The sequence below is a fragment of the Bombus pyrosoma genome, linkage group LG2 (genome assembly GCF_014825855.1).
Source record: "Bombus pyrosoma isolate SC7728 linkage group LG2, ASM1482585v1, whole genome shotgun sequence".
NCBI lineage: Eukaryota > Metazoa > Arthropoda > Insecta > Hymenoptera > Apidae > Bombus > Bombus pyrosoma.
Window position 1 is genome coordinate 2,925,705 of NC_057771.1, and position 27,810 is coordinate 2,953,514.

General features: G+C 29.9%; 6 protein-coding genes across 8 annotated transcripts in view; 1 reads left to right on the plus strand and 5 right to left on the minus strand.

The window, feature by feature from the left end:
* The first annotated feature begins 1,806 nt into the window (after positions 1 to 1,806).
* LOC122574185 (ADP-ribose pyrophosphatase, mitochondrial) lies at positions 1,807 to 3,393 on the plus strand. 2 transcript variants are annotated; one of them, XM_043741453.1, is made up of 3 exons: positions 1,807 to 2,487; positions 2,590 to 2,601; positions 2,680 to 3,393. In XM_043741453.1, exons 1-3 carry the CDS (start codon positions 2,268 to 2,270, stop codon positions 3,222 to 3,224), a joined length of 777 nt encoding a protein of 258 aa, XP_043597388.1. In that variant the 5' UTR covers positions 1,807 to 2,267; the 3' UTR covers positions 3,225 to 3,393. The 2 variants fall into 2 exon arrangements, with proteins under 2 accessions (XP_043597388.1, XP_043597377.1); XM_043741442.1 differs by having other exon boundaries at positions 1,817 to 2,487; positions 2,590 to 3,393.
* A 509-nt stretch (positions 3,394 to 3,902) lies between these two features.
* LOC122574159 lies at positions 3,903 to 7,652 on the minus strand. Its single transcript, XM_043741401.1, has 4 exons — positions 6,063 to 7,652; positions 5,432 to 5,704; positions 4,547 to 4,762; positions 3,903 to 4,439 (listed from the first exon to the last, which is right to left on the minus strand). The coding sequence occupies exons 1-4, from the start codon at positions 6,324 to 6,326 to the stop codon at positions 3,960 to 3,962; spliced, it is 1,233 nt and encodes a 410-aa protein (XP_043597336.1). The 5' UTR covers positions 6,327 to 7,652; the 3' UTR covers positions 3,903 to 3,959.
* Positions 7,653 to 7,783: 131 nt separating this feature from the next.
* Positions 7,784 to 9,001, minus strand: LOC122574164 (peroxisomal biogenesis factor 3). The gene has a single exon (XM_043741412.1). The coding sequence runs from the start codon at positions 8,999 to 9,001 to the stop codon at positions 7,883 to 7,885; it is 1,119 nt and encodes a 372-aa protein (XP_043597347.1). The 3' UTR covers positions 7,784 to 7,882.
* A 93-nt stretch (positions 9,002 to 9,094) lies between these two features.
* LOC122574240 (mitochondrial import inner membrane translocase subunit Tim8 A-like) lies at positions 9,095 to 10,135 on the minus strand. The gene is made up of 3 exons (XM_043741600.1): positions 9,843 to 10,135; positions 9,651 to 9,774; positions 9,095 to 9,299 (listed from the first exon to the last, which is right to left on the minus strand). The coding sequence occupies exons 2-3, from the start codon at positions 9,741 to 9,743 to the stop codon at positions 9,111 to 9,113; spliced, it is 282 nt and encodes a 93-aa protein (XP_043597535.1). The 5' UTR covers positions 9,744 to 9,774; positions 9,843 to 10,135; the 3' UTR covers positions 9,095 to 9,110.
* A 146-nt stretch (positions 10,136 to 10,281) lies between these two features.
* LOC122574206 (NADH dehydrogenase [ubiquinone] flavoprotein 2, mitochondrial) lies at positions 10,282 to 12,030 on the minus strand. 2 transcript variants are annotated; one of them, XM_043741507.1, is made up of 4 exons: positions 11,861 to 12,030; positions 11,216 to 11,278; positions 10,685 to 11,143; positions 10,282 to 10,564 (listed from the first exon to the last, which is right to left on the minus strand). In XM_043741507.1, the coding sequence occupies exons 1-4, from the start codon at positions 11,894 to 11,896 to the stop codon at positions 10,379 to 10,381; spliced, it is 744 nt and encodes a 247-aa protein (XP_043597442.1). In that variant the 5' UTR covers positions 11,897 to 12,030; the 3' UTR covers positions 10,282 to 10,378. The 2 variants fall into 2 exon arrangements, with proteins under 2 accessions (XP_043597442.1, XP_043597450.1); XM_043741515.1 differs by having other exon boundaries at positions 10,282 to 10,552; positions 11,861 to 12,028.
* Positions 12,031 to 15,928: 3,898 nt separating this feature from the next.
* The window catches only part of LOC122573161 (netrin-B-like), a 111,860-nt gene continuing 99,978 nt past the window's right edge, over positions 15,929 to 27,810 (minus strand). Inside the window, exons 5-7 of the mRNA XM_043739206.1 lie at positions 22,795 to 22,863; positions 21,915 to 22,125; positions 15,929 to 21,215 (exon numbers count right to left, since the gene is read on the minus strand). Of these exons, the coding sequence (XP_043595141.1) occupies positions 21,071 to 21,215; positions 21,915 to 22,125; positions 22,795 to 22,863 (425 nt within the window). The 3' untranslated portion in view covers positions 15,929 to 21,070. The remainder of the gene's footprint in view (positions 21,216 to 21,914; positions 22,126 to 22,794; positions 22,864 to 27,810) is intronic.

Below are 27,810 nucleotides of genomic sequence, written 5' to 3' on the forward strand. Positions count from 1 at the left end.
CTAAGTCGTTCCACAGTTGCAAAGTAGCATTTATAAATTGTCGTAATCCCAAAAAAACAAGGAGGCGTTTTGAAACCTTTTGGTGAAACAACAAACCAATTTCCCGTATCATATAATTGTTTTCCTAAATTACTTGCTACGTAAGAGTAAAATCGCCAAAACGCACACTTGTTTCGATTGGGATCACGAGGTATCTACTATTTAAGTTATCGAACAAATCATTCAACGTCTCAGAGAAAGTAGCCGTGTGTTGGACCGTTCTTGTTTGTATGCGACCCGTTAATGAAGCAATAAACAATGCAGATGACAGCCCCTGACTCAAGACTTAGAGAGCAAGCTTATATTTCATTTTATCGACAGAATTTAGTCACATGTCTGATAATTTTTTTCTTTCTTTTTTTTTTTTGATAATTTATGGTGTCGTTTTATTTTTTTCGAAATTCCACAACTACATCGGATCTAAGAAACTAAAGAAGCCTAAAATCCGCTAATTAAAAATTTATTTTTTTAACCAATTATTCCGAATATTCTTAAATAAGACAAAAAATCGAAAAAAATAACTTTTCTGGCCATTCCTTATAAAGAAGGCTTTAGAATAGAAGATCTATCATCTGCTATATTTTCGGCAAATTCCAGGTCAAATATCTATTTTCCTGAACTACTGAATAACTGTTGATAGCTCCGATAAATGGAAAGAAAGGCAGTACGCATTGTATTATACAAAGCTGGCGAGCTAATACATTATCATATACATTTTTGTTCATTCCGCGTGAAAGTTCTTTAAGAAGATTTAAACAGTAACATCATTATGAAAGTTAAAACAAAACCAAATACTTTTCTTGCGATTGCTTTCTTCGAGCATGCATAGCGGCCCATATTCGGACCATATAGCGGACCATAAAGAAAGTTCCAGGGTTTAACACGTTGATGAGATATTAAGAAATATCATAAACAATTCTATAAAAAATTATATTCAAGCCCAAAGTTTTCAATTTTTTTATTTCATATTTTGTATATTATAGTGATCCGAGTCTGTTTCTGAATTGTAGCAAATTGCTCATCGTTTTCTATTTTGTAGCGACATTTTCAGGTTGGAGATTCTAAAAAACTATAAAAATACGGATCGGCATGTTAACACTTTTCCGACTGATAGCCGATTAATCGGCTTTTTTACCACAGTTTTACACCAATTTAAAAAACTTACCGTTCACGATGAACGGGAAGAATAGTATTGGAGAGTCTAAACCGAAACAGAATCGGCACCAGGGAGAATCTGCGCCTGAGCTGCCGGTCGGACGTGCGTATGCTGTTGAACCGCTAGCGGTCAGTAAAGTGTTAAAAAGAGTATCTAATAATGGTATATTTATTTTAACGGAAAGCAACAATTGATATCTGACACTGGTGTATCAGAAACAAAGACTATATATTCTGCTTGTATATCGTTAACATTGTTACAAAACGTTGCGAGGACAGAAAAAGTGTGAATCAAGACAGATGAAATAAATCACCACGTTATATATCTATAACTATCATTCACTAGGAAACAATGAAAACTGGTGGTGTCCGTTGTATTATGGTTTGTTAAATCGCAACTGGAATACATGTATTTCTTATAATATGTGTCATAATGTTACTCTGAACTAAACAAACGAGCAAAATTATATAAAATTATGCACTATACGTTCTGCACTACATATTATAACAAAATTGTAAGTGCACAATAAACATTTAATATATACAAATAGTGTATAAAAAGCAAGCGATAAATAGCAATTAATTTTAATCGATATCCGATTGTCTGCAATGTCTCACGTGGTGAAACATCGTAGTCTCCGCGAAGACTGACAACCTCTATTCTCATTAACTAAATCTGAATGATTGAGATCGTTCTCGATTGTAATTATGTTGACCATTGATTTAATTATAATTCCTACCGCTCCAGTAGCGCTGGCATCTTATTTTATATCAAACCGATAACGTCGTATGTGACACGGAAATGATATGGGGTTAGGTGATCCCAAAACGCAGGATACGAAAAGTTATTAAATGTCACGTCTATTCCTTTAATACCTTGTCGGTGCTTATATATAGCTACCTGTCTTGATAAAAGATTCGAAGAGTGAAAGAGAGAGAGAGAGAGAGAGAGAGAGAGAGAGAGAGATAACTGACGATGATTGACGACTGTTTTATTTTTTAAATGTATAGCAAGCATAGTAATCAAGAGTATCACGATAGTCAATATTTGACTTTATGATCGAACTTAAAAAATGGTAATTATTAGAATGATTCATTATAAATGCAGGCAAGGTTTCTATCCATCTAGTAACGTAAAACGTTTCGAAGTACCAGAAAATAAAGTAGCATGGAATATTGAATATTCAGAATATAAGCCAATTGAATATACCGCTCCGAACCTCAAGGGAAAACCATGGGCAGATTTGGAAATCGATGATATTTCATTTCAACCAAAATGGAATGCTGTTGATGGTAAACAATTCATAAAAGCTTTACATATTTGATCAATCACTATTAAAATTTTACTCTGTGCATTATAATATTTTTAAATATGTATTAATTTATTGTCAACAGGAAATGTGAATCGTAAGAGTTTTACAAATGACTATGTTATAAACAAAGATGGTTATCCTTTAAACCCCATTGGTCGTACTGGTATTATAGGACGTGGTCTCTTAGGACGATGGGGACCAAATCATGCAGCAGATCCAATTGTGACCCGTTGGAAACAGGATATTACAGGTATAACAGAAATAAACAAAGATACAAATAAACCAATTTTGGAATTCGTTGCTATACAAAGACAAGATTCTGGAGAATGGGCTATTCCTGGTGGAATGGTTGATCCAGGTGAAACAGTCTCAAGAACTTTAAAAAGAGAATTCATGGAAGAAGCCATGAATTCTTTAAAAAGGGATAGAGCAGAAAATGAAGAATTAGAAAAATCTATGAGAAAATTTTTTGAACAGGGAGAAGAAATTTATAAAGGATATGTAGATGATCCTAGAAATACGGATAATGCTTGGATGGAAACCGTAGCTTTAAATTTTCATGATCATGATAATAATGTTCTTGGAAATATAAAGCTAGTGGCTGGTGATGATGCACTTAATGTACAATGGATGGATATTGATAAAAATTTGAACTTATATGCTAATCATAGTGAGTTTATCAAAAAAACAGCAGAAAAACGTAACGCACATTGGTAAAGACACTAAAATTTTCAGTAAATAGAGCATGCATAATTATTTTTACCTTTTATTATATTGAAGATTACAAAAATTGATCGAGAACGCTTGTATACATACAGGAAAATATGACAATTTGTATGTATCAATTTGTAGAAAAAGAATAAAATCACATATTATAAAATGAAAACAATTACTGATGATAATTATCATAAACTCTTTTCATTTGCTGTGCCAACTATGCACATGTGTTCCATAAAGCAGAATTAGTTGATAACATATATTCTAAATATACATGTACAATATATATATTCATCATAGATAACAACGTATTTTTTAAAAGTCTATAAATTGAAGTATCATTAAAAACTTCATATCCTCGCATTAAACTATCTTACCAAAAATAAGTCATAAAAAGGAGATATTTGTTTATAAATATGAGTTTATATAATATAAATGGCATACATAAAAATACTTTTATATGTATTACAATACTTCCAGATCACAAATTTTATTTCATGAATTTCTTAAAACAACTCTTGGCAGGATGTTCTACTAAATAAATATTTTTTTAAAAATACTGTATATCCTGAATAGATCTCGTTATACAATTAGTCAATTAATATTTTTATTTTTTATCTTGATAATTCATAATATAATTGACGTAAATGTTATAAAAAAAATGTATATAGCATAATCTCAAATATACGAAACATTACATTTCAGTTTTACTTTTAATAATTTTGCTACAAATTTCTAACATGTCACATTACAATTATTTGACTCCACAGAGACAGGTATTATATTTCGTTTACTTAACCTAAAAATATTGAAAACTAATTCTATACAATTCATACATTTTACCATGGTTTGCTTATGATCAGAATCTTCTAAAAATTCTGCTTCTGACTGTGTATATAATACATTATTATAATTAATTAGCTTTCTAAGAATATGATTCATATCCTCATTATTTTGCATATGCTGTAAGATATTTGTACGCTCATTCGAAAGAATTGTATTAATTTCTTTTCGTTTAACTTGGTAATAATGTTTCTCTAAATCTAGCGCATGTTGCGCTTGTCTTTGTCCTAACTTTGCTGCTTTAATAAAATAACTTCGAGCTCTATCAATATCTACTGTAAAATCACCTCTGCCTTGAGCATAAAAAACTCCTAAATTATATATAGCATCTGCATGACCTTGTTCTGCTGCATCGTTATAATGTTTGGCAGCCTAAAAAAAAAAAAATATAAAATTTAATAAGATGTAGAATTTTGCATTCTTTATGTAACAACTTATAATTTCCATACTAAAATATGTATACTTTTAACATATTATACCTGGGTGTGATCAACCAATGTTCCAAGTCCTAATTCATGACACAGTCCTAAATTGAACATACTAGCAGCAGATGATAAACTTGCACCAGCAGTAAAATGTTTTATAGCATCTTTATAACGTCTCTCTTCTAAAGCTTTCAAGCCGTATTGAAGTTCGAATTCAGCCACAGTTAATTTATGAGTATTAGCAAATTCTTTGGTAGCTTCTTTTAAAGCCTGAAAATGTATATAATGTAATAAATGTATAATATATAAAATGTATATAAGAATAAAAAACTATTTTAAAAAGATTTTTTTTAAATTTTAGATAAGTTTATAATCAAGATAGAAAAAGCTGAAAACAGATAATTCTGAAATAATCAAAATTATATTTTGCTTTTGTATAGTCTTGTAATGTATATGAAATAAAATTATAGTCATGGCAAATAAAATTTATGACAGTTTGTTACTTTTAGAATAAAATTTCAATATTAAGTGAATAAGAATATGTTTTGGAAAGGAGATGTAACAAAAAATTTGTCAAAGCCTTATATCCGTTATGTTTTGCGTTCTTATAATTTTGCATATTATATTATTAAACAATGATTTATAATTGAATATTTAAAATTAAAATTATTTACTAAACCACTAATTATAAATATTCAAAGGAACCTTAGTAAAGTACTGGAACCATAATGAAATCTCATTAGATATATATATATATAACATTAAGCAAATTAAAGTTTTATTATAAATTTGTATGAAATAAATATATAGACCATTAAGAATTACAATATATGATATAATGTTTAAATATAAATATTACGTTAATTGAAGAATGTTATCTGCTCTCTATTATAAATTGTTTTGTCATTAATTATAATGTCTGCAGAATAACATTGTCACCTCTTCAATGGTGATAGGTCCAAATGGCTTTTCTGATTTCCATTCTGCTTCATTGTTTTCTTGAGCATCTATTTTATTATTGGCGATACAATTAATAATAGGTAAAATGTGTTTTGGTTTTAAATTTAATACTTGATCAACTAAATAAGAAGTATGTACTTCTGGAGCTTGTAATAGTTTGTTTTTTAAGGAATCAACTTTTTCTTTTTCAAAGAGCCTTCTGCGAAGACATAATGTTTGGCATACCACCCATCCAACAGCTAATACACTTGTCTATTAAAAAAATTACTATATTATTTATTTAGAAAATAAAAGTAATTTAATTATTGCTATTAACATAATAAATTAAATGTTATAAGAAAAGCATATTTACTAAAATATAATCCAATTTGAAATTTTGAATGCGATTTTTATGAAAGTTTAGACTTAATTCTAATTTAATATAAAGAATATCGATAAAGAAAGAGAGAAATGAAAACAAAGCTAAATATATATATTCAGCAAAGATCTAAATGTAAAATATATCACAAAGTGGAATATATAATTTTAAAAGAGTTTTAAGTTTTTCTAAAAGAATATATTAGATGAAAGGATTATAGATAAGAAAAACAAGCAGAAGGGCGCAATTTACCCATCCTATAGCTTCTGACCAAGTGTATTTTGTATTCCATTTGGAATCATGATCCTTGTCTTTTGTACCACTAGCTTTCGTTGATGCACAAAATTCTTTATTAAAAACAGGAAAAGATGGTAGTAACAATTTATGATTACACGTCAAATTGGCTTTAGCCTCATTTTTTGTATTCGATTCTTGAGGCGTTTGACAATAAACGTTTGTACGACATGCACGTCGTTCCAGAGTTTCACGAATACCACGAGCTACTAATTTCCACATCGTACCAGTTGATTATGATACAGAAAGTATTAAAATTTTTAAAAGTTATAATGTTAAAAGCTTCTATCTACATACATCTAATGTAAAATGATTTGTGAAACTGACAATGGATATGATCGTAGCCTTATTGTATCTTCAATATGTAGCGCCACTATCGTTCGACTGGTCTACTTCACCCTCCCGTACTCCCTTTTACTCTCGCACGTTTTGTCATTGTGTCCACTAGTGCAAAGTGTTGAGTGTTGCGAGTGCTAAAACTAATATGGTCGCAATGAAGTCGTTTCACGTAGCATCGCAGGATCTCGTGTCCTTAATATCCTTAGTATGTACGTGGTTATTCACTTATCTCGAAACCGGCGCTCGTGAGAACATATGAGTAACAATAGTGTAACATGTACGTTTACTACTATAATCAAATGTCGCTCGCCATCTATGAGCTGTTACTAGAAGCATCTAGAACATATAGCGGTTTGGTCGCCGACGAAGGACTTTAAATTTGACGTCACAATAAGGAGAAGACGATCGCTGAGAAAGCGAGCCTTGCGTTTTCGCTCGACGATTTTATGTTTCTGCGCGCTCCCGAAGCTTCCAAGCAAGCAAGCGCACCCGGTTCTTTCCCACACGTAATTCGATTGTTTTCTTTTAATAACTGATACCTTGAATTATGCTTACCTGAAATGTAATTAGAACGCAATTTTTTTTTACTTAAAATTGTGTTCAAGCGCCAAAATTATTAGCGAATTACAATGAAAATTTTCACATTCATATAAACATCGAGGTCTTCGTAATTAGGTAATTTTCATTTTTAACGTATTAAACATTCTTCTATGTCATATTTCAAAATTTGTTAACGATTATTTTCTAGAAATTGGCCACTATCATATGTTCTTACGAGCGCGGGTTCCGAGTTAAACGAATAACCCTGTACTATATATCAAAAAGTCGAATTCTAGAATCTTTTCTATAAATTGCGCGCGCAATCGCTCTAAGTGCATTTTAAAAGTAATGTGCTTGAGAATATTATACGCCATGCATTATATTCTTAAATATAAATTTTTAAATGAACAACTGCTTTCTTCCACCTTTATTGAAATTAAATATTAATAAATTATTAGTCTAAAAATGTCGTTACATTTATTGCAATATTAAATCATTTACATGGAAGTGTTCATTTTTGTTGTGTCTAAAAGATAGTATAAAAAAAAAATGATATAAAAAAAAGTATCTGTGAAAAAGTAAAACATATTTCTTAAGAACATTATATATTGTAATGAAATAGTTCAAAATATCTTTATAATTCTATTTTTATAGTGTATATGTGTAATAATAAGAATCTCATGATACATTTTAAATATATAGTTAAACACTAAAGTGCTGAGACCCTTTTAAAACCTTTTACTATGTTATTCATTCCATAATTTTGTTTGAAATAAAAATTATTTGTGTTTAAAGAAGTATTTATAGCTACTTTTATCAAATGCAATTCATTATACTATATTTTCGTATATCGTACATATAGTGCTCTGTGTACAGTATGAATATCTTAGTGGTTAATTTTAGAAACTAAATGCCTCATAAATATTTGCTCCAAGTGTCTTAAGTTCGTTATTTGTTATAAGACGTTGTAACAAATCGCTTTGAAAATCTTTTAATGTTGGTTTATCTGGTACTTGTCCATTTATAATTGGTATTATTTTAGCCATTGGCATGGATACCTTATTAATATTTATAAACGCATTTGAATCATATTTTGTATTTATGCTAGTTTGACTCGATGTTCCTGGTACTGAAACACCATTCTGAATAGTTTTACCATTTTCTACTATAGGAGAAGCAATAAAGAATGCAGAAATGTGGTCCACTAGCAAACTAAATCCGCTTCTAATACTACTCTGTGTTAAATTTTGTACTTCTTCACTTTCTAGAAGATCCAATGTTTCATTGAATAATTTTAATAATATAGGTGTTTGTTCTTCTTCGCAATTTGATAATAGCATATATTCAGCAAGATTGTTTACAGGGTCTTTTGAACTGTCTGCAGAAAGAGAAGATGTTAAAGCCCAGTATATTTCTTCTATGTCTCTTAAAGTCAATTCTTCTTTCAAACAAATTGATGCTGTTATTTCTGCCACCTTGTCTTTTATGAGTAAACCCAATTTTTTAATTCCTTTGTATATAAAGTGACTTGAAAGTGACATATATTTTGTTTGTACAACATTTTCTATTGTTGTACCATTAGAATTCTGAATATCCTTGTATACATGACCGCCCATTACATTAAATTGTATTCTTATTAAAGTTGCTAACATGGCATACGAATAAACTACTAAGGCAGATCTAGCAATTGCTAAAACTTTTAATTCATTCCAACATGTTACTTTATCAGGACAACCGTTTCTAAGCTTATCTACAACAGCATTAGTATCCAAAACTTTTATTATAGAATCTTTTAAAGTTAATGTAAGAGACATTATCATCTGACTGCATGTTCTTTCATTACATTCAAAATATTGACGTCGCTTTGATCTGTCTAGCATATCTTTTATTTCTTTCTCTTGCCATTCTCGAAGTCTACGTGCTGTATATCTGACAAAAATAACACCACTAACTACGATACCTCCCAATATAAACTTTCGTCTATGCCGGTTCACAAATCCACGAAGACTTGAAAACATTTTTTTTACATAAATTGTATAAAATGTTGTTTACAAAATGTTATGTATCATAAATAGTAACAATATTTTTGCTCAATTAACTATGAAAATGTCTTAATCATGAAATAATTTATTGCATGTCCACTTCTGCAGGATTAGTTAAAACTGTATTTCTCAATCTATATGCAATAAAGTTACTTGTATCGATAAACCTCTCTACACAATTTACAATACAACTTCGATTAGTTGAACTCAAGGAACTACCAGGTGTTCCAATACAGAGTTGCCAGCAAATATCAGTTAAGTTAAGTGTCAGTCTCTGAAAATAAAAAGATTACCTTTACATATATTTGCAATAATATATTGCAATTTCTTTTCAAAATATTTTTGTATTTATAAATCAACTAACTAATTTCAATACTTAACACATAAAATTAACATACTGTTGAAAGATGTTATTTTGGATATAATTTTATACTCAGTGCAAAAAAAAACAACTATTGTTACATACAATATAAAAATCAATGAGTATCCTGCTTATTCTTTACTTTCTAATGTTTGATAATAGATATTACTTTCAATATTCCTAATTCCGGAATTATATTAATTAAAAATTATTGTACGGAACATTAAAATGACTTAAAAGAGAAATATTCATTTGTAAACTAACCTGAAATTGTTGATTTTTACTTTCTCGCTCAATGAAGGTTTGTAGTTGCTCGTCGACCGTACCTTTCGATCTTTGATCTTTCATAAACGTCATTCTTTAATTCTCACCGTACTTTTTTTTAAAGCTGAAATGATCGTATATGACCATTATACTATTATTATAATATCGAAACTTATTTTAATTTTCACTTACTAAGAAAATGAACTTAGTCAGGACAAATTAATAATAATAAATTAACAATAATGATAAAATTCAAGGTTAGTATTAAACTTTGTATTTATGAATTTAAATTATTTGATAGAATCAGATAGAATCAAGAAAATGCAATTTATAATGTGACGGACTTCAGATGTGTGTCGTGCCAACTTCAGTCAGTTACCTTTAAAATCCGCTTTTAGCCCACCGATTGAACGATTTTTAACTTACTTATAATTTAGAAGCCAGGAAGAATATTTAAATAAAACTAGTCTCAATTAATTCTTTAGGTTCCAAATTTTTATTTGAACCTTCAAAAATTCAAGAATTCTGTCTAGAAGTCAACAAATTAATTTTTCTTAATTGTCACATATCAATTAGTTTTATCGTTTCATCGCTAGATGATGATAAGATACAATTGATTAAATCTTATACATATTTTTTAAATAATATATTAGGTAATCTATTTATACATTCAATCAGTACTAAATCCCTTACAGATTATACAATGTATTATTTATATATACGGTAAATTATAAATCTGATCTAACACCAAATCCAGGTCCTGGTGGTGGTGATGTCAATGATGTTAAACCAGATGATGGATCTGCTGCAAATCTAGGAGAATTTTGTGGTCCTGGTGGCGGTCTTTCACCTTTTTTAAATGCATTTATTATAGCTGTAGCACTTTCAGGTGTTAAATCTTCCTGTAAGAGATACTGATATTACTTATATTTATTTTATGGACGTTCAATTTATTTTAAGGCGTATCCTGGATTTAAAATCAAATTAGGATTATCTAGTTGGGGCTATGAAATATTTTTTAAAATTATACTTACATAGTAATCATCATTAACTTGAAACATTGGCGCATTAGCACAAGCACCAAGACATTCTACTTCAGAAATAGTAAATAGCTTATCTGCAGACATTTCTCCAACTTTACAATTTGTAGCTTTAATTACAGCTTCCACAATGGAATCGGAATCTCGTAACCAACATGGAGTACAGGTACAAATTTGTACATGATATTTTCCCATTGGTCTTCTATTGAACATCGTATAAAATGTTGCAACTTCATAGACTCGCATGTGAGGAACATCTAATATTTCCGCTACTTTGTGCATAGCAGAAATAGGTAACCATCCATGTTGACGTTGAGCCAGATCTAACAGAGGTATCATCGCACCACGTTTATGACCTTCAGGATAAATTTTTAAAAGAGCTGCGATGCGTTTCTTGTTTGCTTCATTGAATTCAAATGGTATACTTGGATTATCAACTTCACTATCTCTATGCTATTTAATATAAAATGAATTAACATCGGTGTAAAACATTCATTAATTTTGTATTTATATAATAATACATACAATAAATAACTGATCTGAGATGCGAATGGTCGAAGTATATAATCCTCTAGTGTTCTTGCAATTCTGTTTAGCCAAAAAAAGTAAATAAATAATACAAATTATTCAAAAGTATTTATTAGATGTCAGATAACTATACTTTGTGATCTGTGAAGTATTTAAAATACAATGTTTAAAACAATGAAAAAAATTATATTACCTACTTGTTTCACAGAATGTTTTTATTTTCAGAAGAAAAAGGAAAACATTTTATCAAAGTTAATTTTAGTTTGATCATAAATTAGGATTCCGAAATATAATGTAAAATATTTATTAAATGATAATGAAGTATTTGAAAAAATTTGGACCATATAAATTGATATGTGCATATGGATAATAATATATTTTTCATAATAAGAATAGTATCAATAGCATAAATAAAACTTAAAATTATTTGACATTGGTTATTAAAATCCTTTTATATTTTTAAGTAGTTACTTTAAACAAGTAAAGATAAGGAAAACTAATTTCATGACATCATTTTAAATGTATTGTATTACTGTAAAATATGCGGTAAATTTATATAAATAAACAAAATTATATAAGATTATGAAAGAGGTTATGACACTAGGAATTAGGCTATACAGTATTATGTTATATAAAACTTACGGCAAGAGCATGAGTTATACGCAAAGGTAAAAACATGGTTTTAAGATTATTGTATATTTTTTGTTAATAGTTGTTCGCTTCACTTTTTTATTTCTGCGAAATAAATATTTAAATCGCAATTTGAGATAAATCACATTTCTTCGTTTAGAGCGTCACCTATTGGGTCGATTTAAAATTAAAAAGTGCCATTTTCAAATTAGCGCTAGTTTTAAATCATTACATGTGCATATACGTATATAATACGTAAGAATAACAATTGTATCGTAGTTTGTATTGGAGTTAGTATAAAACGTAAGAGAAATTTAAAATAATATCTGAACATGACCAAAAATAGAAAATAAAAAATACATATAAAATAATTAAAATGAAATTATGAGAATTACTTATTACAATATTATGCAATTACTAATTAAGTTGTATTTGTGTTTCTAAATTAGACCAAAGGCTGACTTATAATTCGAATCAGAAGTATAAACACAAAATAAAAATTACCACCTAATGACAAAATCCGCAATCACTTAGTTGCCAACCCAATAGAAATGTTTATCTTTCTACAATTTCACTTTTCTCTTAAGTACAAACGCGCTTTTCTTTGTTGACGTTAGATACATGTTATTTATCATTTCGCTTAGCAATCGAAAAGGTGCTTGTAACAAATTTAAACGAATAGCTCCATATAGTTCTTTCATTAATATTTTATTATGTATTTTTATTTAAAATTTTATTTAAAATCCTGTTTTGTTGATGTACAAATACACTCCTCGTCAAAGAGATAGCCCAGGTGTGCTATCTTTAATTTCTCAATGACGCGTGCGAAGTTTTTCGTCTGTAACGTATAATATCAAAACATTATGAGCTCGGAATATGCTGTTCGTTGAAAATAATTAAAAATATTATGAAGTTCAGTGTGTAACAAAAAAAGTCGTTTTATTTTAAGAACGAAATGATAGCACATGTACAATAAGAAAATAATAATCAACATAAATTGTAACTAACAATAATTACTTATCAAACATATATACTTATTTAATAATAGATACATCCCCCTTTATTTTCTGTTACTTCTATCGTACGATTTGCTATCGATTTATATAGTTTCTGCATATAATTTTGACTTAACGTATCCCATTCGCGTACAATTGCATTTTTTAGTTCTTGTACGTGTTGATACTGCTTTTCATTCGCGTATACGCGTGAAAAGGTTCTGCCCAGCAATTTTCAATAATATTAAGGTCCGGGGAGCGTGCAGGCTACTGCAAAATAGATATATTATTTTTATTAAAATAAGATTGGACCAATCTTGATGTGAGTACAGATACACTATCTTGTTGAAAGATGTAATCAGGTCCAGAAATGCGTTCTGCATGATTATTTATTTGTTCTTTGATTAAATTTATGTATCGGACACTATTCATTCTCCCATCGATGAACTTGTACTTGTCTTGCCGAAATAACCGATGCCGACCCAAACTATCACGCTGCCTCCTCCCATTTGTCGTCGAATTGCTGACATTGCCTCTTTTCTTATGTCATGAAAATAATATTGGAAACCATCAGGACCATCCAAGTGGAATCTTTTTCGTCTGAAAATAGTACTGTTGAAAATGACAACGTGAGTTCGTGCTCGCCATCCATATACAGATGCGTTAGTTACAAGAAATAGTAACTAGAAGATAGTTCTAGATATAATCGATAGATTTAATCGATAGGTTTAAGATGTTCTTTTGTTTTTATCCCTAGTCCATGTAAGAAAGTGCAATAAAGGTTTTTTTGGCTCAGAATGGTGTGATAGATTTATCCAAAGAATAAAATAATAACTATTGTGATCTTACCTCTGAATAAAGAAATAACAGCAAGTACCCTTCTCCATTTCTTTTCCCAATGCATTCTTTCTTTTGCAAAGAGTAAACGTTCTACTTTGTGTTTCGTTGTTAACGAATGTTTCTTTTTCAATTTTATCCTCTTAATATCTTTGCAGGCTAGTGGAACTCGACGAACACTTGAAACACTGGCACTAACATTAGATTTTTCCAGCATTCGCTTTGTTGTTAACTGCGAGTTGGAAGCTACACGCAAAATTGCTCACTTATCACGATCGGATAACGATGACAGCCGACCAGTACTTTTCTCTTTGCCATAATCTTCAACATTTTTTAAGAAATTGTGTATTACTTTAAGACTTCTTATTACTTTCGATATTTTTGCTACTGATAACTATTGCTGTTTTAGTTCAAGAATTTGTTTTTTTTCAGACTCGTTCAATCTTTTTCCGCGCCCCACATACTTACAAATTTATATAATATTGTACTGTGATCTTTACTCGTTGATAGATCTACATCTTGATGAACTACTGAGCAATTTCTAAACATATTAACAGAGTGTGTTATCATTTCGTTCTTAAAATAAAACAATTTTTTTTGTTACACACTAAACCTCATAATATTTTTAATTATTTTCAACGAACCGCATATTCCGAGCTCATAATACGTTACATAATAATATACGTTACAGACGAAAAACTTTGCACGCGTCATTGAGAAATTAAAGATAGCACACCTGGGCTATCTCTTTGACGAGGAGTGTATATATACAAGTGATGTATACAGCCTCCTTTGCAACTGGGAAAGTTACAGCCCTGATACGGTAGAAAACGATATAGAATTTCAATCGGTAAAATTAAACGATTTCGGATGATGTACGATCTTAGATTTAGTGTAATTGTCCACTCCGAAAGTGGATAGTATTTTCAATATTTAAAAATTACTTCTATTCTTGCAAATGGAACTATACATTTTTTTATACATACGTTATATCAATTAATGTATCGTTGCATTTACCATAAAAAAGTATTAACGTATTTAGATTGAATACTGATTAGTTTAAAGGATATTGTAACATTAATTGATTGATTTATTCTATCTAAATGATACATAAAAAATAACTTGAAAAATTATTTTGCTATATCAATTATATTATTATATTAAACCATTAATTAAATTAAATTAAATTAAATTACGATGCTTAATTTATTATACATATATAATGATAACATACTATAACATAATATAAATTATATATGTATACATATATAAATACTATAAATATATAAATTATTATTAAATTATTATCCTCAGATAGGTTATTTTTTCTAAAGTTTTTAAGGTCACTCTTGGTTGTTTTAATTTGATGGAATCTTACAATTTTTTTTTCTTAGCTTCTTTGCCGATTTTTCAGTAGAATGGAAAGACAAATCTAATAAGATTTATCGAAAAGGTCTTATTATCATTAAAACAGAAGAAATGGTGAAAAAATATATTTTAAAGAAAAATTTGTAGAAGCTTATCTAAAGTGTATTCAATTATTATACTTCCGGATATGTAATCTTAGTGAATATCTGTTACTTCAAGTCGATTTTCATCGTCATTCATAGATAAATATACATATGTATGTATATATATTGAACAATAATCAGTTCTCTATTTTTCACAAATTTTGTCAACATGTTTCATAAGAGCTAACCAATTTAATCTGTGATTGATCCAAGTATGCATTCGAATTCCTAACAGCATTTCTTTTCCAATGCTGTAGAAATTTAGATTACTTAGTTTGCTTTGATTAGGATTTTTCAATGAAATAAGGATCAATAATTTTATTCTCGACTCTCAGCGATTAAATTGCGATTAGAGTATTATGTTTGTTCTCTATGATTTATGATTATAAATTATGACTACTTTTTCGAAAGATCCCAAACGTACTGATTCATATTCTCTTGATTCGAGAACTATTATAATGTATAATATATAGGAATAGTAGTAGATATGAAACATTTCAATGTATACAAACGTTATGTGAGAGGTCAAGCCAATTTGCTTTCAATAAAGATGTGTCTGTGTATGGCCAATACCGATGTATAGGACTGGTTTATGGATATGGCATTTTCTTTTATTCATAGGGGAAACGAAATCTATGTATGGAGTTTATAGATTTATTTTGGGAAATTTGTGGGCATTATTACATAAATATATGAATGAATAGGAAAGGTAGAAATAAATCAATACAACAGGTCTATATCTTCCTTATGCATTGTATTTATTATTCATACAACTAATCACATTTATTACACCACAATACACAACGATACACTTAATAATTTAATCGAATCTAAATCGTAATCGTGGTACAACAGTAATCGATTAATAATGTAGAGGTATAAATAGCACACTTATTGTGATATCGTGTATATTCTACGATATACATACAACTGGTCAAGAATTTCGTAAAATCTCGGACCTGTAATCGGTATTCTTCCATCTACAATACTATCGCGCGAATCATTCTTAACTAAACGGTGCAGTTTTTGCTTTTAACACGCTCGAGGGAAATTGAACAACGGAACTAACAATAAGATCCTCTTACTTCTACATATGCTGTAATTACTTTGTGTAATGACACCGAATGATCGTTAGTTCTCAACTGTTAATTTTTTGCAATCTGCCTTACAAATATATCTATATATGTATGTATATAAAGAACAAATTTTTGTTATCAATCGATGTTGCATCTTTATAAAAACGTCTTAATAAACCTAATTATTTGTTGCTACGAAATAGTTACGCGAAGTATTAAATCATCTTAACGTGTAAGGATAGTTTTCAGAATGCAAAAAATCAAGGTGTTACATCATTCTAATTTCTAAGTCTCTTATAAAAGGACTGGAAGATGTGTTCAAATCATTTCGAAGTGATAGAACAGAATTAAATATGCGTTTATACTATGCCTCATAATATTACAAAATTCGATCGGCCGTGACGTCTTTAGCAATTTGATCGAGATATTATAATAAGCCACATCGATCGATCGATCTTCCTTGTAATGTAATACATCATCCTGTACGTATATCCTTTCTTTCTAACACTCAAATATATGTACTAATTTTGTGAATAGCTGATATATTCTTTACTTATACTAAAGCTATTTTACGTTGGTACATTTTATACACGTAATTATAGCATAGGCGACGGAAACAGTGAATCTTCGAAGTAACGTCTCGCGAACAATGAGATTACAATAATTAAAGTATGATTCTCTTAGAAAAATTCTCTTGCCGTTGATGTCGAACAGTGTTATTTCAATCGAATATTATTAGTCGTGTTCGTTACCTTAATTCTTATTTACGTGACTCTTTTTTAGTTTTTTTTATAATAGAAATTTATAATAAATTTAGGAGAATAATCCAGTTTCTTTCAGATATAGGTATAAGATAATATTTATTAAGGAAAACAAATAGAAAACATTTTTTTTCGTTTGTGATACTTTCTATCAGAATGAAAATACATTTTAAGTGATTAAGTAATTAAAAAACAAGTGATTAGAAAAATATTTCTCTACGTATCAAGCCTCGTAAAAAGGGTCACATAAACGAAGATTTAGAGTAGGTCGGTTTTATATAAGTTCGCTATTACGATCACATGAACACATGCAGCGTTCGGTATTCATTAATATCGTAAGTACATTGATGCATCGTTGATTTTGATATATAAAACGATGCTTAATCGTTCTCCAATCGAGGAGGCAAGGTATTGTTATTACAAGTCAGAGTTATTTTCACAAATTTTTTAAATTGATATTTTATTCTAAATTATGTTACGGATGTTTTGCTTCGATTGGTTTTAATAATAACTAATGAAGAATTTCTCTCTAATATTTTGGAAGTAAATTTTCTTTTTACGCTTTCAACGTTTTCATGTTTAAAAATGATGAATCGTACGTTCCGTTTTACGAGACGGAATTTTTATAGCCGTGAATATTATAAACTAATCAAAGTTGATTGATCGATAGAGATCTTTTGTAAAGAGAATTTTCTCGACTTGAAATAGAAAACGCTAACAAGTATAAATATTGAAAAAAACAAGTACATACAGAATGTCTTAAAAGTAATACATATATTATATTCGCTATCAAAATTTTAATTTTGATATGTATGACAATAAAAATGCATAGAAATGCTTGGTAAAATAAATTTTGCTAAACATTAAGCTTGCAATTAATTGAAAAGTTGTTAATTAGGTGAAACTTTTAGTTTCGAATTTAAGAAAGGATGAATATCCAGCATCCTATACATATATAAGCTAATATAAATGAAATCATAGTTTCGGAAACAATTGAAAATATTTGTTCTTTATTTAAAAGATGTTGATAAGAAAATTAATTGTCAAATATTACAAATAAATTTGTTCGATATAGCTGATTTAAAAAACTTTTAAGGGAAAATTATAAGATGTACGTGCCTGTCACTGTTAGGAACTTATTTGTTAAGCAGGACAATTATCATAAATCATTTTATTTAATGTACCTGTATATGTGAATGTTGTTATAATTAATTCCACTTAACGATAAAGTTTCCCATTCCATTTGTAAAGTTTCCACAGTTTGGTTATTTTTTATTGTCGAAGTATACACGAATAACATGCAGGGAAAACAAGTCTTAAAATTCGGAAGAACAATTGATTATGTTCGTGTTATGTAAAATTGTAAAAGGAAATTTCTCATTACTAATATACACATACCCTTTTGTACGAAATTTCATATTAAAGCGTATTAAATATACGTTAATTAAGTAAATACCGTTTCCCTTTATGTCTTGTCAAATTTTATGACGACAACAAGGTTAATTTTAATCATCGTAACATTTGAAGCTACGATAATTGTTTTTGCAGCAGGCAGTAACCGATCATTCGATGAATAGTTATTTCCACACATTTCGAGCTTAGCCTCTATACTTCTTCGATAATCGTTACTACTATTATTATCACTACTGCTACCAATAATAATACTAATAATAATATCAACTAGAAAAGAATCTTAATAATTTATATAGAAAATGTACAAGAAAATCTACATTCAACGTACGCGTATATCTTTATAAATGTGATCGATTTGTGATAACCGAATGAGAGAAGAATAAATAAATTAAAAAAGAAGGTTATACTATATGAGAAAAATGGGAAGTCTGAGAGCGGGGAAAAGACCACGTACAATGTACAACTTTGTAAAATCTTATTGTTAGCCTAATTGGTGGTATAACTGCAATAAGAGAGATGAAATATCGCTTTGCAGGAACGATTCGTAAACCCAAAGAGTTTGATGTACATGACATAAAGAATCTTTTGGGCAAAACACCATGTGTCCACATTTTTGTCAATAATAAAACTCAACAGAATTTATAATATGTATACATACATGTCATCAAATAAAAGGAAAATAAGGTAGTAAAAACTTGTTTATCTAAATTCTCGTATATAAATACCGGCAAACTGCAGGCAGTGTTTGTGCACAAATATTGTGTATATTTCCAATTATTATATAAATTACACATATAATAATATTGTGTATTGTTATTTAATTGAATATATTGTGTTTGTATAATAATTTACTTTACGTAATTTGCGTATTATAGAAATACAAGGTACAATAGAATGTACTATAGCACATATCTGTTGTATAGCTATACGTACTCATATATGTGTATTTATAAGCTAAGAAAAGATGATAGAAACTTTGATTTTAGTTAGATTATACATATCCTAAGAATTAGAGAAACAAGTTTTTGTTACTTATGTATATATATAGTTTATTAATTAATAAACAGATTTCCCAATTGCATGAAATGAATGCGTTCTTTCTATTTTTTGACACATCTTTAATTAAAGTAAAAGAAAAAATGAAAGTATTACGAATTTACTAATAAAATCATTATACCGTATTATTATTCTTTTGATTACGCGTGTCAATATCGCATATTCTTCGAATTCGTAGTGTATCTGTATTACATATAACAAAATATAAAAATGACATATTTGTACGAAATGGTGGTTACGACTGATATGCATATAATTCTAATTTACTACCCAATACTGCACATTTGATTCATTTTATTAATACATTTAACGGCATACAACATTCTTATCGATTTGTTTCGCACACTTTGAGCAAAATGTTAAATTTGGGACTAAAAACGTTAGGTTTTAAGAAAGATAAAGTATATACGTTGTCTGATATTCAAATTGTAACGTAGCGTAGTAAAAAATCAATTTATGCGTTATAATTTGTAAAACGTAACTTTCCTTTATTGTAAGTTGTAGTGCGATCTCAATTTCTTCTGGTTTATGATATAAATTGAATAGAAAAGAAATATAAACTATAAATTCATAGAAAATGTATACATATATCGATATAAATGTCTAACTAAGTCTAATTTAATACAAAATATTGCATTTTTGGTTGGATGAAATGCATGTGAGAAATGTTGTTTTAAATGTGCAATATATGTATACATAATTTTTCCAAATTTCTAGAAAATTGTTGCATATTCTACAATACATTGTAAAATAATAGAAATCTCTAATTAGATATACATACTTCATATGTTTTATCACCCAAATTATTTGAAAAGTTATAAAAAATACATACAGAGATGCGTATATATATTTACCTACTATCTCTCAAAGATGTGAGAAACATTTACATATTTCTATATAGACCAGATATAGCAAATTTTAGAACATGCCGACTAAAATCCTAAACTCAAAAAATATGTCACCGAGACTGTCACATTTATTAAATTTACAGCTTTATTTATAAAAATTGTATAACATAATATACAAAAGTTATAAGCTCTTAGAAGTAAGTTAACGTGCATTTGGAATTATTTGTCAGAAAAGTCAACAAAAATAACCAAAACATTAACGAATAAAATTAAGTTATCAAATAAACCGTTCGTCATTTTATTCTATATAGATGTTTCTTTCTATATTGATGATCCTTGACGTAAACAATTTATTAGCTTTGATAAATTAAAAGTCTCTGTATGCAACATAAAACCAACTTACGCCTTGTTCACGTGTATTTGGGTTCTCACTTGCACTTCATTTCGTTTGAGTTTCTCTGTTACTTATCATTAATCTTAGGACGTCGTCGAGTATTTTTATTTCGTTCGAGAAGTAAGTATGCGAGAGTACATACAGCTATTGGCAGTTTTGAAAATGAATGTGCATCCTTTTCTACGTACATATACGAGTAAAGTTTTAACTTCTGTTTCTCAATCTCTCTGGTTCGTTCATTTTCTTTTATTCCATCTTTTTCTTCTCCGCTGCTTGCTCTATCTTCCCAATCTTTCTCCGTCTAATTTTCCTTGGTGTGATGCAAATTAGTTCAATGGCACGATTTTGCCCTCCGCTGGAAGCGTCGCATTCGACGATGCCACTCGTCGCGCCATTCGATCACAATCGACCTCTGCGTCACTGTCAGTCCACCTTGACCTCCGCCATCGCTTTCTTGACCAAGAATCAAGTACGATCTGGAAATTTCAATGGTCTAACTAAAAAATCAATTCGTTATTCTTTATCATTCCCTAACTCTTTATAACTAAAATTTCATTTGTTTAGTAGGTATAACAGAGAAAGTTATATTTTCTTTGTTTAATCGTCATAAATAGATCATTTGATATTCAGGATAGTGAGATAGTGTAAATATTAATACGATGCAACAGTACATAGTCGTAAAACGAAATAAAATTAAAAGATTAAACATATGGATGCACATAGCTTTACAAAAGGTTAACTTGCCTCGGTATATGATATTATCTAAATATTTTTGTAAATTCTTGATCCATCGATATTTTATTCTATCCCAGCCCTTTTTAAATTAAGATATTTATATTGTAATAATTTTATCAAGTATGTGAAATTGCTTCTATTTTTAGCAAGAACCTTCATCATTATCGTTTCAAATAATAATCTGATTAAGTCGTATAATTCGATGTAAAAAGTATGAGTAAGGAAAGTATAGAATCCAACCTTTGAAAATTAATTCATTAATTTTGTTTACATCACATATATACTTACTTGTTCCTTATCACTATATTTTATGCTTTTTTCGCGGTAATTATTTTAAGATATTTTTTAGAAAATACGCCTATTAAGATGTTATTGAAGGATTTTTTTAAAATAAAAGTTTTGGTTCATTGCAAACTTTAGATATGTATCAAATAATTTACCTGTTTGGCTTGATCTTCGGGCATCTACAGGCTAAGTCGGCCGAGTGTACGTAAAGGAACACGTCACCACGACGAATCCTCGAGTTTGAAGATTTTTTATAAATAAAGTCAACATTCAAGGTGAAACGTATCCAAACTGAACCAGACACGCTCGTTCCTGCTGGAGAGCCATCGTTCTTTTTGTGTCTATCTGTTATCCTACCCAGAATAGCTGAAAGAAAAAATATGGTGTAATCTCTTGGTCTACCTCTTTTTTGTGATTTACCGTATTTACATATTTTACAAGTTTAAAAAAGTATAATGTTTTCTAATTTATACATTTCGTTAATTATGATCTCTTGCTTAACACGATACATAAGAAATTAAAAAGATTTGTTCCATTTACGGTTACATCATTGACGTACACGGGTAAACCAATATCGTTCGTGGTACAATGAATTTAAGTTACATTACGCCATATGCAGTAATACTACTTGTCATTTCATTTGTGACCGGAAATCAAGAAATATCGTTACTTTACTGCTGGTTACATAGCAAATGAATCACGAAGGAGCATGATAACAGTAAATTCTGTTAAATTTACCGGCGAACTTAAATAATTATGTTTGCTAAATGCTACATTATGCCTAAAGGAGAGAAAATAGATGATGCAAAGAATGTATAAATAATATGAGAATTTGTTTATATTCTGGTAAGAATTTTTTATTGAAACTGAAAAAATTGCTTGTTTTTTAATAAGCACGTGAAATGAGGATATTTATATTATGAGAAAGAAATAATGGTAATATCTGTGTATCATTTGTTACTTTAAACAGAATTTTAAGAATTCTTAGAATTATTATTTATAGTGACACATAATCTACCCTAATTACATACTTACCATAATCTCTTTTGCAATACTTGTTCAGGTTCAATCTTTTAGTGCTGGCTCGACATTTTCCACATTGATCTATAACAAACAATATAGGAAATTGCTTACAGATAATATACAAGAATTTATATACGAGAATATACAAAATATTTTTAGCTAATGTGTTGTTTTCTCTATATACATAATTATAAAACATTTCATATATAGACAGATTTTTGTTACATTTCACACGTTTATTTCTGTTTGCATTTCCATTAGATTTTCAATTGCATCTCGATTGATAACATATCCCCTTGTTAAATGGCAAGAAGCAACAGTTGTCCCTTTTGAGAATCGGCAAAGGACCCAATCGATCTTGCTGATCATCGACTAGTAGCTTTAACGAATACAAACTTATGGACACATATACACAATATAAGCTTATGGAGGATATTATTAACTACTAGGCTCTGATGTTTTTTGCGATCTCAGCATATTATATCTAAATTTCAAGGTAGATTTTCATAATCTCAACCTAGAAAGCAGTATAAAGTCATTTCAATTGCTTACTATACTTTCGGATTATAAATGTGTAGTAGGTGAATTCGATACTTCAATTATATCGTTGGTACATATATGTTCTGTATTCAACGAAGAACCCTTTTTGTAATCTTATGCGTTAGTCTATGGTTTCTTATTTGTTAAACTGATTTATGGGACGTAATCAGAATAGTCATATTTTATTAATACGGTCTATTATCATTATTGGGAACAGTTCTGGGTGCAGCTATCCATTTACTATCTAATCGTTCTATCCAACTGAACGATATCCATCTATACTATTATCCCAAACGGTATGGCCACCGTACAATGTGTCCTCGTCCTGAAGTCCTGCAATTAACTTTCTTCGGAATATGTTCCAGTGTAACAGCTCTTAGCCTGATCATAACCATAATCATTTTTGCGAAGGATATGCGTAATATGCTTTATAGAATAATAATGCATCGATCGAAGAAACATTAGGTTTAATTTATGTAGCAAAACGCTATAATTTTACACGTTCCTTTAATTCATTATACCTCAGGTACTATATTTCCTTCATGTTCATCGATTATTGTTTCTAAAAGCACTGACTAATGTTATTTATAGAATATTAACAGCATCGTTATTTGAGCTTAATAAATTGTTTTCTTAGTATACAAAAAAATTAAAAAATTGTCATCTCTTGTAGGTAACCCCAATCTATATACACATACTATATCCGATTATTTCAATGTACTCAAAAATATCTTTTTCTCTTGTTTAATATAGTTTTTTATATGATCATCTATTTAATGATTTGCATAAGACAACGGAAGTTACATTTTACTGTAAATCATTGATATCATTTGATGAGTTATAACACGAAGTACTTGCCTATTTCAAGTACATACAAGCCGACATAGAAGCGTACTATATTAAAATGAAGTACATATATTATCGAAAACAAGACTAAAGCAATAGATAGACGATTTAAGATACATCAGATTGGCGTACATGAAACGGACTGATGATAAAAATGTAGAAGTAAGGACAGAGAGTTTGTAAAAAGGATTGAAATAAACACAAAAACTTCTGTTTGTAAATTTCATGTCGTTTTAATGAACCGTAGGCTCTCTGCAGGTCGATAATAGAATCCGTACAACGTACCGAATCCCCCGAACTACGAATCCAAACTACACGCAACCAGTACACACGCGCTTCGCTCCACTTCGCTTTTGCTCGTTCGTTGGCTAACCAAATTAAACGTAATTTGAATTTCGTTTGAAATTCAATCGATGTTCCGTTGGTAGACGGGTTCGCGTTATCTAGTAAAAAATAATGAAAATTCTACGCCCGTACCAAACTACGGTCACGTTCGTCCATGTTCGAACCGGTCTGTCGATATTTCAAAAATTTTAATTCTGTAAAACAAAATACCAAAAAGAACAAATCGCTCCGAGAAACTTTTCGAACGTTGATATTTTGTGCAAACGTGACTTTTCATTCTGTTTTCAATTTTCCGTGCATGTAGCATTCCTATGAGATAATTCTCCTGGCTTGATGGATCTATAGAATGAAAATTTGTTAAATAAATTTTAATAGTGAAATTGGCAGATAGTTTGATCTTAATTCCTTCGACTATCGTCTGTAAAATATTTCTCGAGGAAGAGGCTTGCAATCAACTACACAGCAATATTGAAATATTGATGGAAATTTTGGAGGCTTGGTCAATCTGATAACTTATAATACTTATAGAATTCATACATGGCAATGATAGATGTACAGTTATATTTCCTAAAGAAGTGTGCGCAAGCAAAAGTTAGTCATTTCGGGCAAGTTCAAGTTCTATCAAGTTTTATAGATCTCTAAATTGTAATACTCATATTTACGAACAAAAGATGTTATTAGATTAGTTTTTGTTATAATTTATTTGTACTGTAATGTTGTTTCTATATGGAGCATAATTTATGGCATTACCATATACATAAATTTTCTTGTCGCATGTAATTTCTGTTACGAAAGAACACGAAAGTAAGCAGTGTTTCTTAGTAAGAGTTCGCTAGTAGTAGACAAATTTCGTTGGTAGCTCGTTAAGTATACCATCGAATCAATTAACCGAATTACGAAATGGAGAATATGAGTCGAAAGCGAACCAGATATGCCGGTTAGCTGCTATGCCACGAATCGATCGTGATGGCAGAGACCTCAGACCATAATCCGTTTAATTCCTGACTAACGAGACATCCTTTGTGTCGATTAACCCGTGCCAATCGGCATCAACCGAACGAGCAATAGCTTCGCCATCAAATGTATCCCAAACCGTAAGGTCCGCTTTCCGATCGAGCGATTCGATCGATCGAATAGATACACCTCGAAACTGATTTCAGTTGCTCTCCTCGCCGCAATGAGTCCGATGGTATATTGCAATCACCGAACAAACCACCTAAATCCAATGTTCCAGACCAAAAGTCAGATGTAACCGCAATCCTCTACGACTTTATGTCGATTTCTATGTAAGGCGTTACGTGAATTTTGTCGTGATTTGACATTTTTTTGTTCTCTTTCTTTTCGTATGTTTCAAACGATGTATGGAGAAAAGAGTAGAAAAGTATGCAGATTACAAGAATGGAAGATCATTCGAATATTTGATATTACGTGAACATCGAAATAATTTATTTATTATTTATTATTTATTGACTTTTCATATGTATCAATATACATATAAAAATGCATGCATATAAATATTATTCCAAAATATATTTCATTTCATACTATTTCATTCTGCCTTGTGACATTCTTATCAATTTTCAACCATTTTAAATATATGTATATCTTCAATATAGCCTTAATTGGTATATATACAGAATTCCATTCCAGCGCAAGTATTTGAATTTTCTTTTCTCTTTCTTTATTTTTCTTATTTATTCCATCTTTACGATTCATGTATCAGAATGAAGGGAAAATCTCAATTTTCTATTGAGAAATCAGAGACCTGCCTCTGCAAGAGACGTTAACGTTTATTTGATATTCAAATCACGATAGATTGAGTAATGCTGGACTTCTATTCCGTTTGTGTTTTACGCGCAGAAATTACCATGGGTTATTTCGTAAAAAAGAAATCTTTCAACATAGATCAGTTTTACATTTTTTCTAAATATTCCCGTTTCTTTTAGCGCTCGAATATAGGATGCACGCGAGGTATACTCGCAGTCGTAAAGTAACGTCTTAATTATAAAAGGGTCTTGTGGTACGATGCATGCCTTACGAGGCACCCTAAGTATCTTACCGCGCAACGGCCGAGTGGGACTTTAATGGACGCGTGGGTGCTTGCCTGCCAGTCGTGACAGTGTAGAGTGTAGAGAATCTACGGTTTTTCGTGCGACTACCTTTTGAAACGCCCCCACCCTGCAAGGGTAAGCGTAAACGGTGCTTTTAATGCGATGTACTTTCACGACGAAATTAAATGACTGGAATCATAGTCTACCGTTTAAACGAAATTTACATAGACATTTACTTGTCATCATACCCTCTAGTAAGTTGCGCCAACGCAACGAGTCGAGCATTTGACACTAATACCTCTAACTTCTTTTCGGTAGGTATTGTATGCGTTTCAAATCTCTTATCGTTTGCTTCGAAAATTCATATCATCAGAGTTTCTAACGAATTTTCTAATTTAGATTTTACCTGAGATAAGTACAAGCATGTCTATTTGTCATTTTTATTACGTATGAACTTTGTTGTATACTTGGATATTAGTTCGATTTTATTATATAGAATACAGTTTTATATTACGTATGGCTATATTAAAAAGGAGGAAACCTTCTGTGGAGAAAGTAGTATCTAATTGTAAAATAAATAAAAGTAACAAATAATAATTTTAGAAGAACGATTCCCAACTTTTTCATCTTTGCGACCACAATCTTTCTTCCTCGGGTTTATATAATCAATATGTTTCTATCATTTAAAAATTATGGAATTACCTATTTATTGCCGTTGAAGACGTTCGTAACTTCTTACTCGTAACATAACTGAAGAATTTTTAAGTTGTATACGATTGGTTATATGTACATATTTACATTTACACGTAAAACAATTATTTTTAGCAACACATGCACATTTGTTTACGCATTTGCTATAACATTATTTTAATCTAAATTTAATAACGCTTTTTAGAATTCACTTATGGATGATAAGTATAAGATACTCTTTTTTTATTCTATCATTTACTATATATCAATCATCCTTATTATGATTCATCTAGGGATTTTGTGCGACGCGTAGATGAAACGAGACAAGTTTAGGGAAAGTTTCATGATATTAGATGCTGAGGCGCGACCTGGAGTAATGGAAGTTGAATCGCAGGGGTGAAGGGAGGAGTCAATTAGTCTTGATTTAAATTAGCTACGGCGGCTGGTAATTAACTTTGGTTTAGGACCCAACCGGCAAGCCTGTACTGTAATAATGAAGATAATTATTAGGATAGAAGTTATCATATACCGAGTGATACAATATTTCAAGAATCTA

Excerpts from the sequence above, each read along its gene's own strand:
- LOC122574164 (XM_043741412.1), bottom strand. The coding sequence starts at position 9,001 with ATGTTTTCAAGTCTTCGTGGATTTGTGAACCGGCATAGACGAAAGTTT.
- LOC122574159 (XM_043741401.1), bottom strand. The coding sequence starts at position 6,326 with ATGTGGAAATTAGTAGCTCGTGGTATTCGTGAAACTCTGGAACGACGT. Across the intron at positions 5,705-6,062 it reads GGTCAGAAGCTATAGGATGG|ACAAGTGTATTAGCTGTTGG; the intron begins GTAAATTGCGCC and ends TTTTTTTAATAG. Across the intron at positions 4,763-5,431 it reads GACCTATCACCATTGAAGAG|GCTTTAAAAGAAGCTACCAA; the intron begins GTGACAATGTTA and ends ATACATTTTCAG.
- LOC122574240 (XM_043741600.1), bottom strand. The coding sequence starts at position 9,743 with ATGACGTTTATGAAAGATCAAAGATCGAAAGGTACGGTCGACGAGCAA. Across the intron at positions 9,300-9,650 it reads GTAAAAATCAACAATTTCAG|AGACTGACACTTAACTTAAC; the intron begins GTTAGTTTACAA and ends TTTTATTTTCAG.
- LOC122574206 (XM_043741507.1), bottom strand. The coding sequence starts at position 11,896 with ATGTTTTTACCTTTGCGTATAACTCATGCTCTTGCC. Across the intron at positions 11,144-11,215 it reads TCTCAGATCAGTTATTTATT|CATAGAGATAGTGAAGTTGA; the intron begins GTATGTATTATT and ends TATATTAAATAG. Across the intron at positions 10,565-10,684 it reads AAGTTAATGATGATTACTAT|TATCTCTTACAGGAAGATTT; the intron begins GTAAGTATAATT and ends AAGTAATATCAG.
- LOC122574185 (XM_043741442.1), top strand. The coding sequence starts at position 2,268 with ATGGTAATTATTAGAATGATTCATTATAAATGCAGGCAAGGTTTCTAT. Across the intron at positions 2,488-2,589 it reads AAAATGGAATGCTGTTGATG|GAAATGTGAATCGTAAGAGT; the intron begins GTAAACAATTCA and ends TATTGTCAACAG.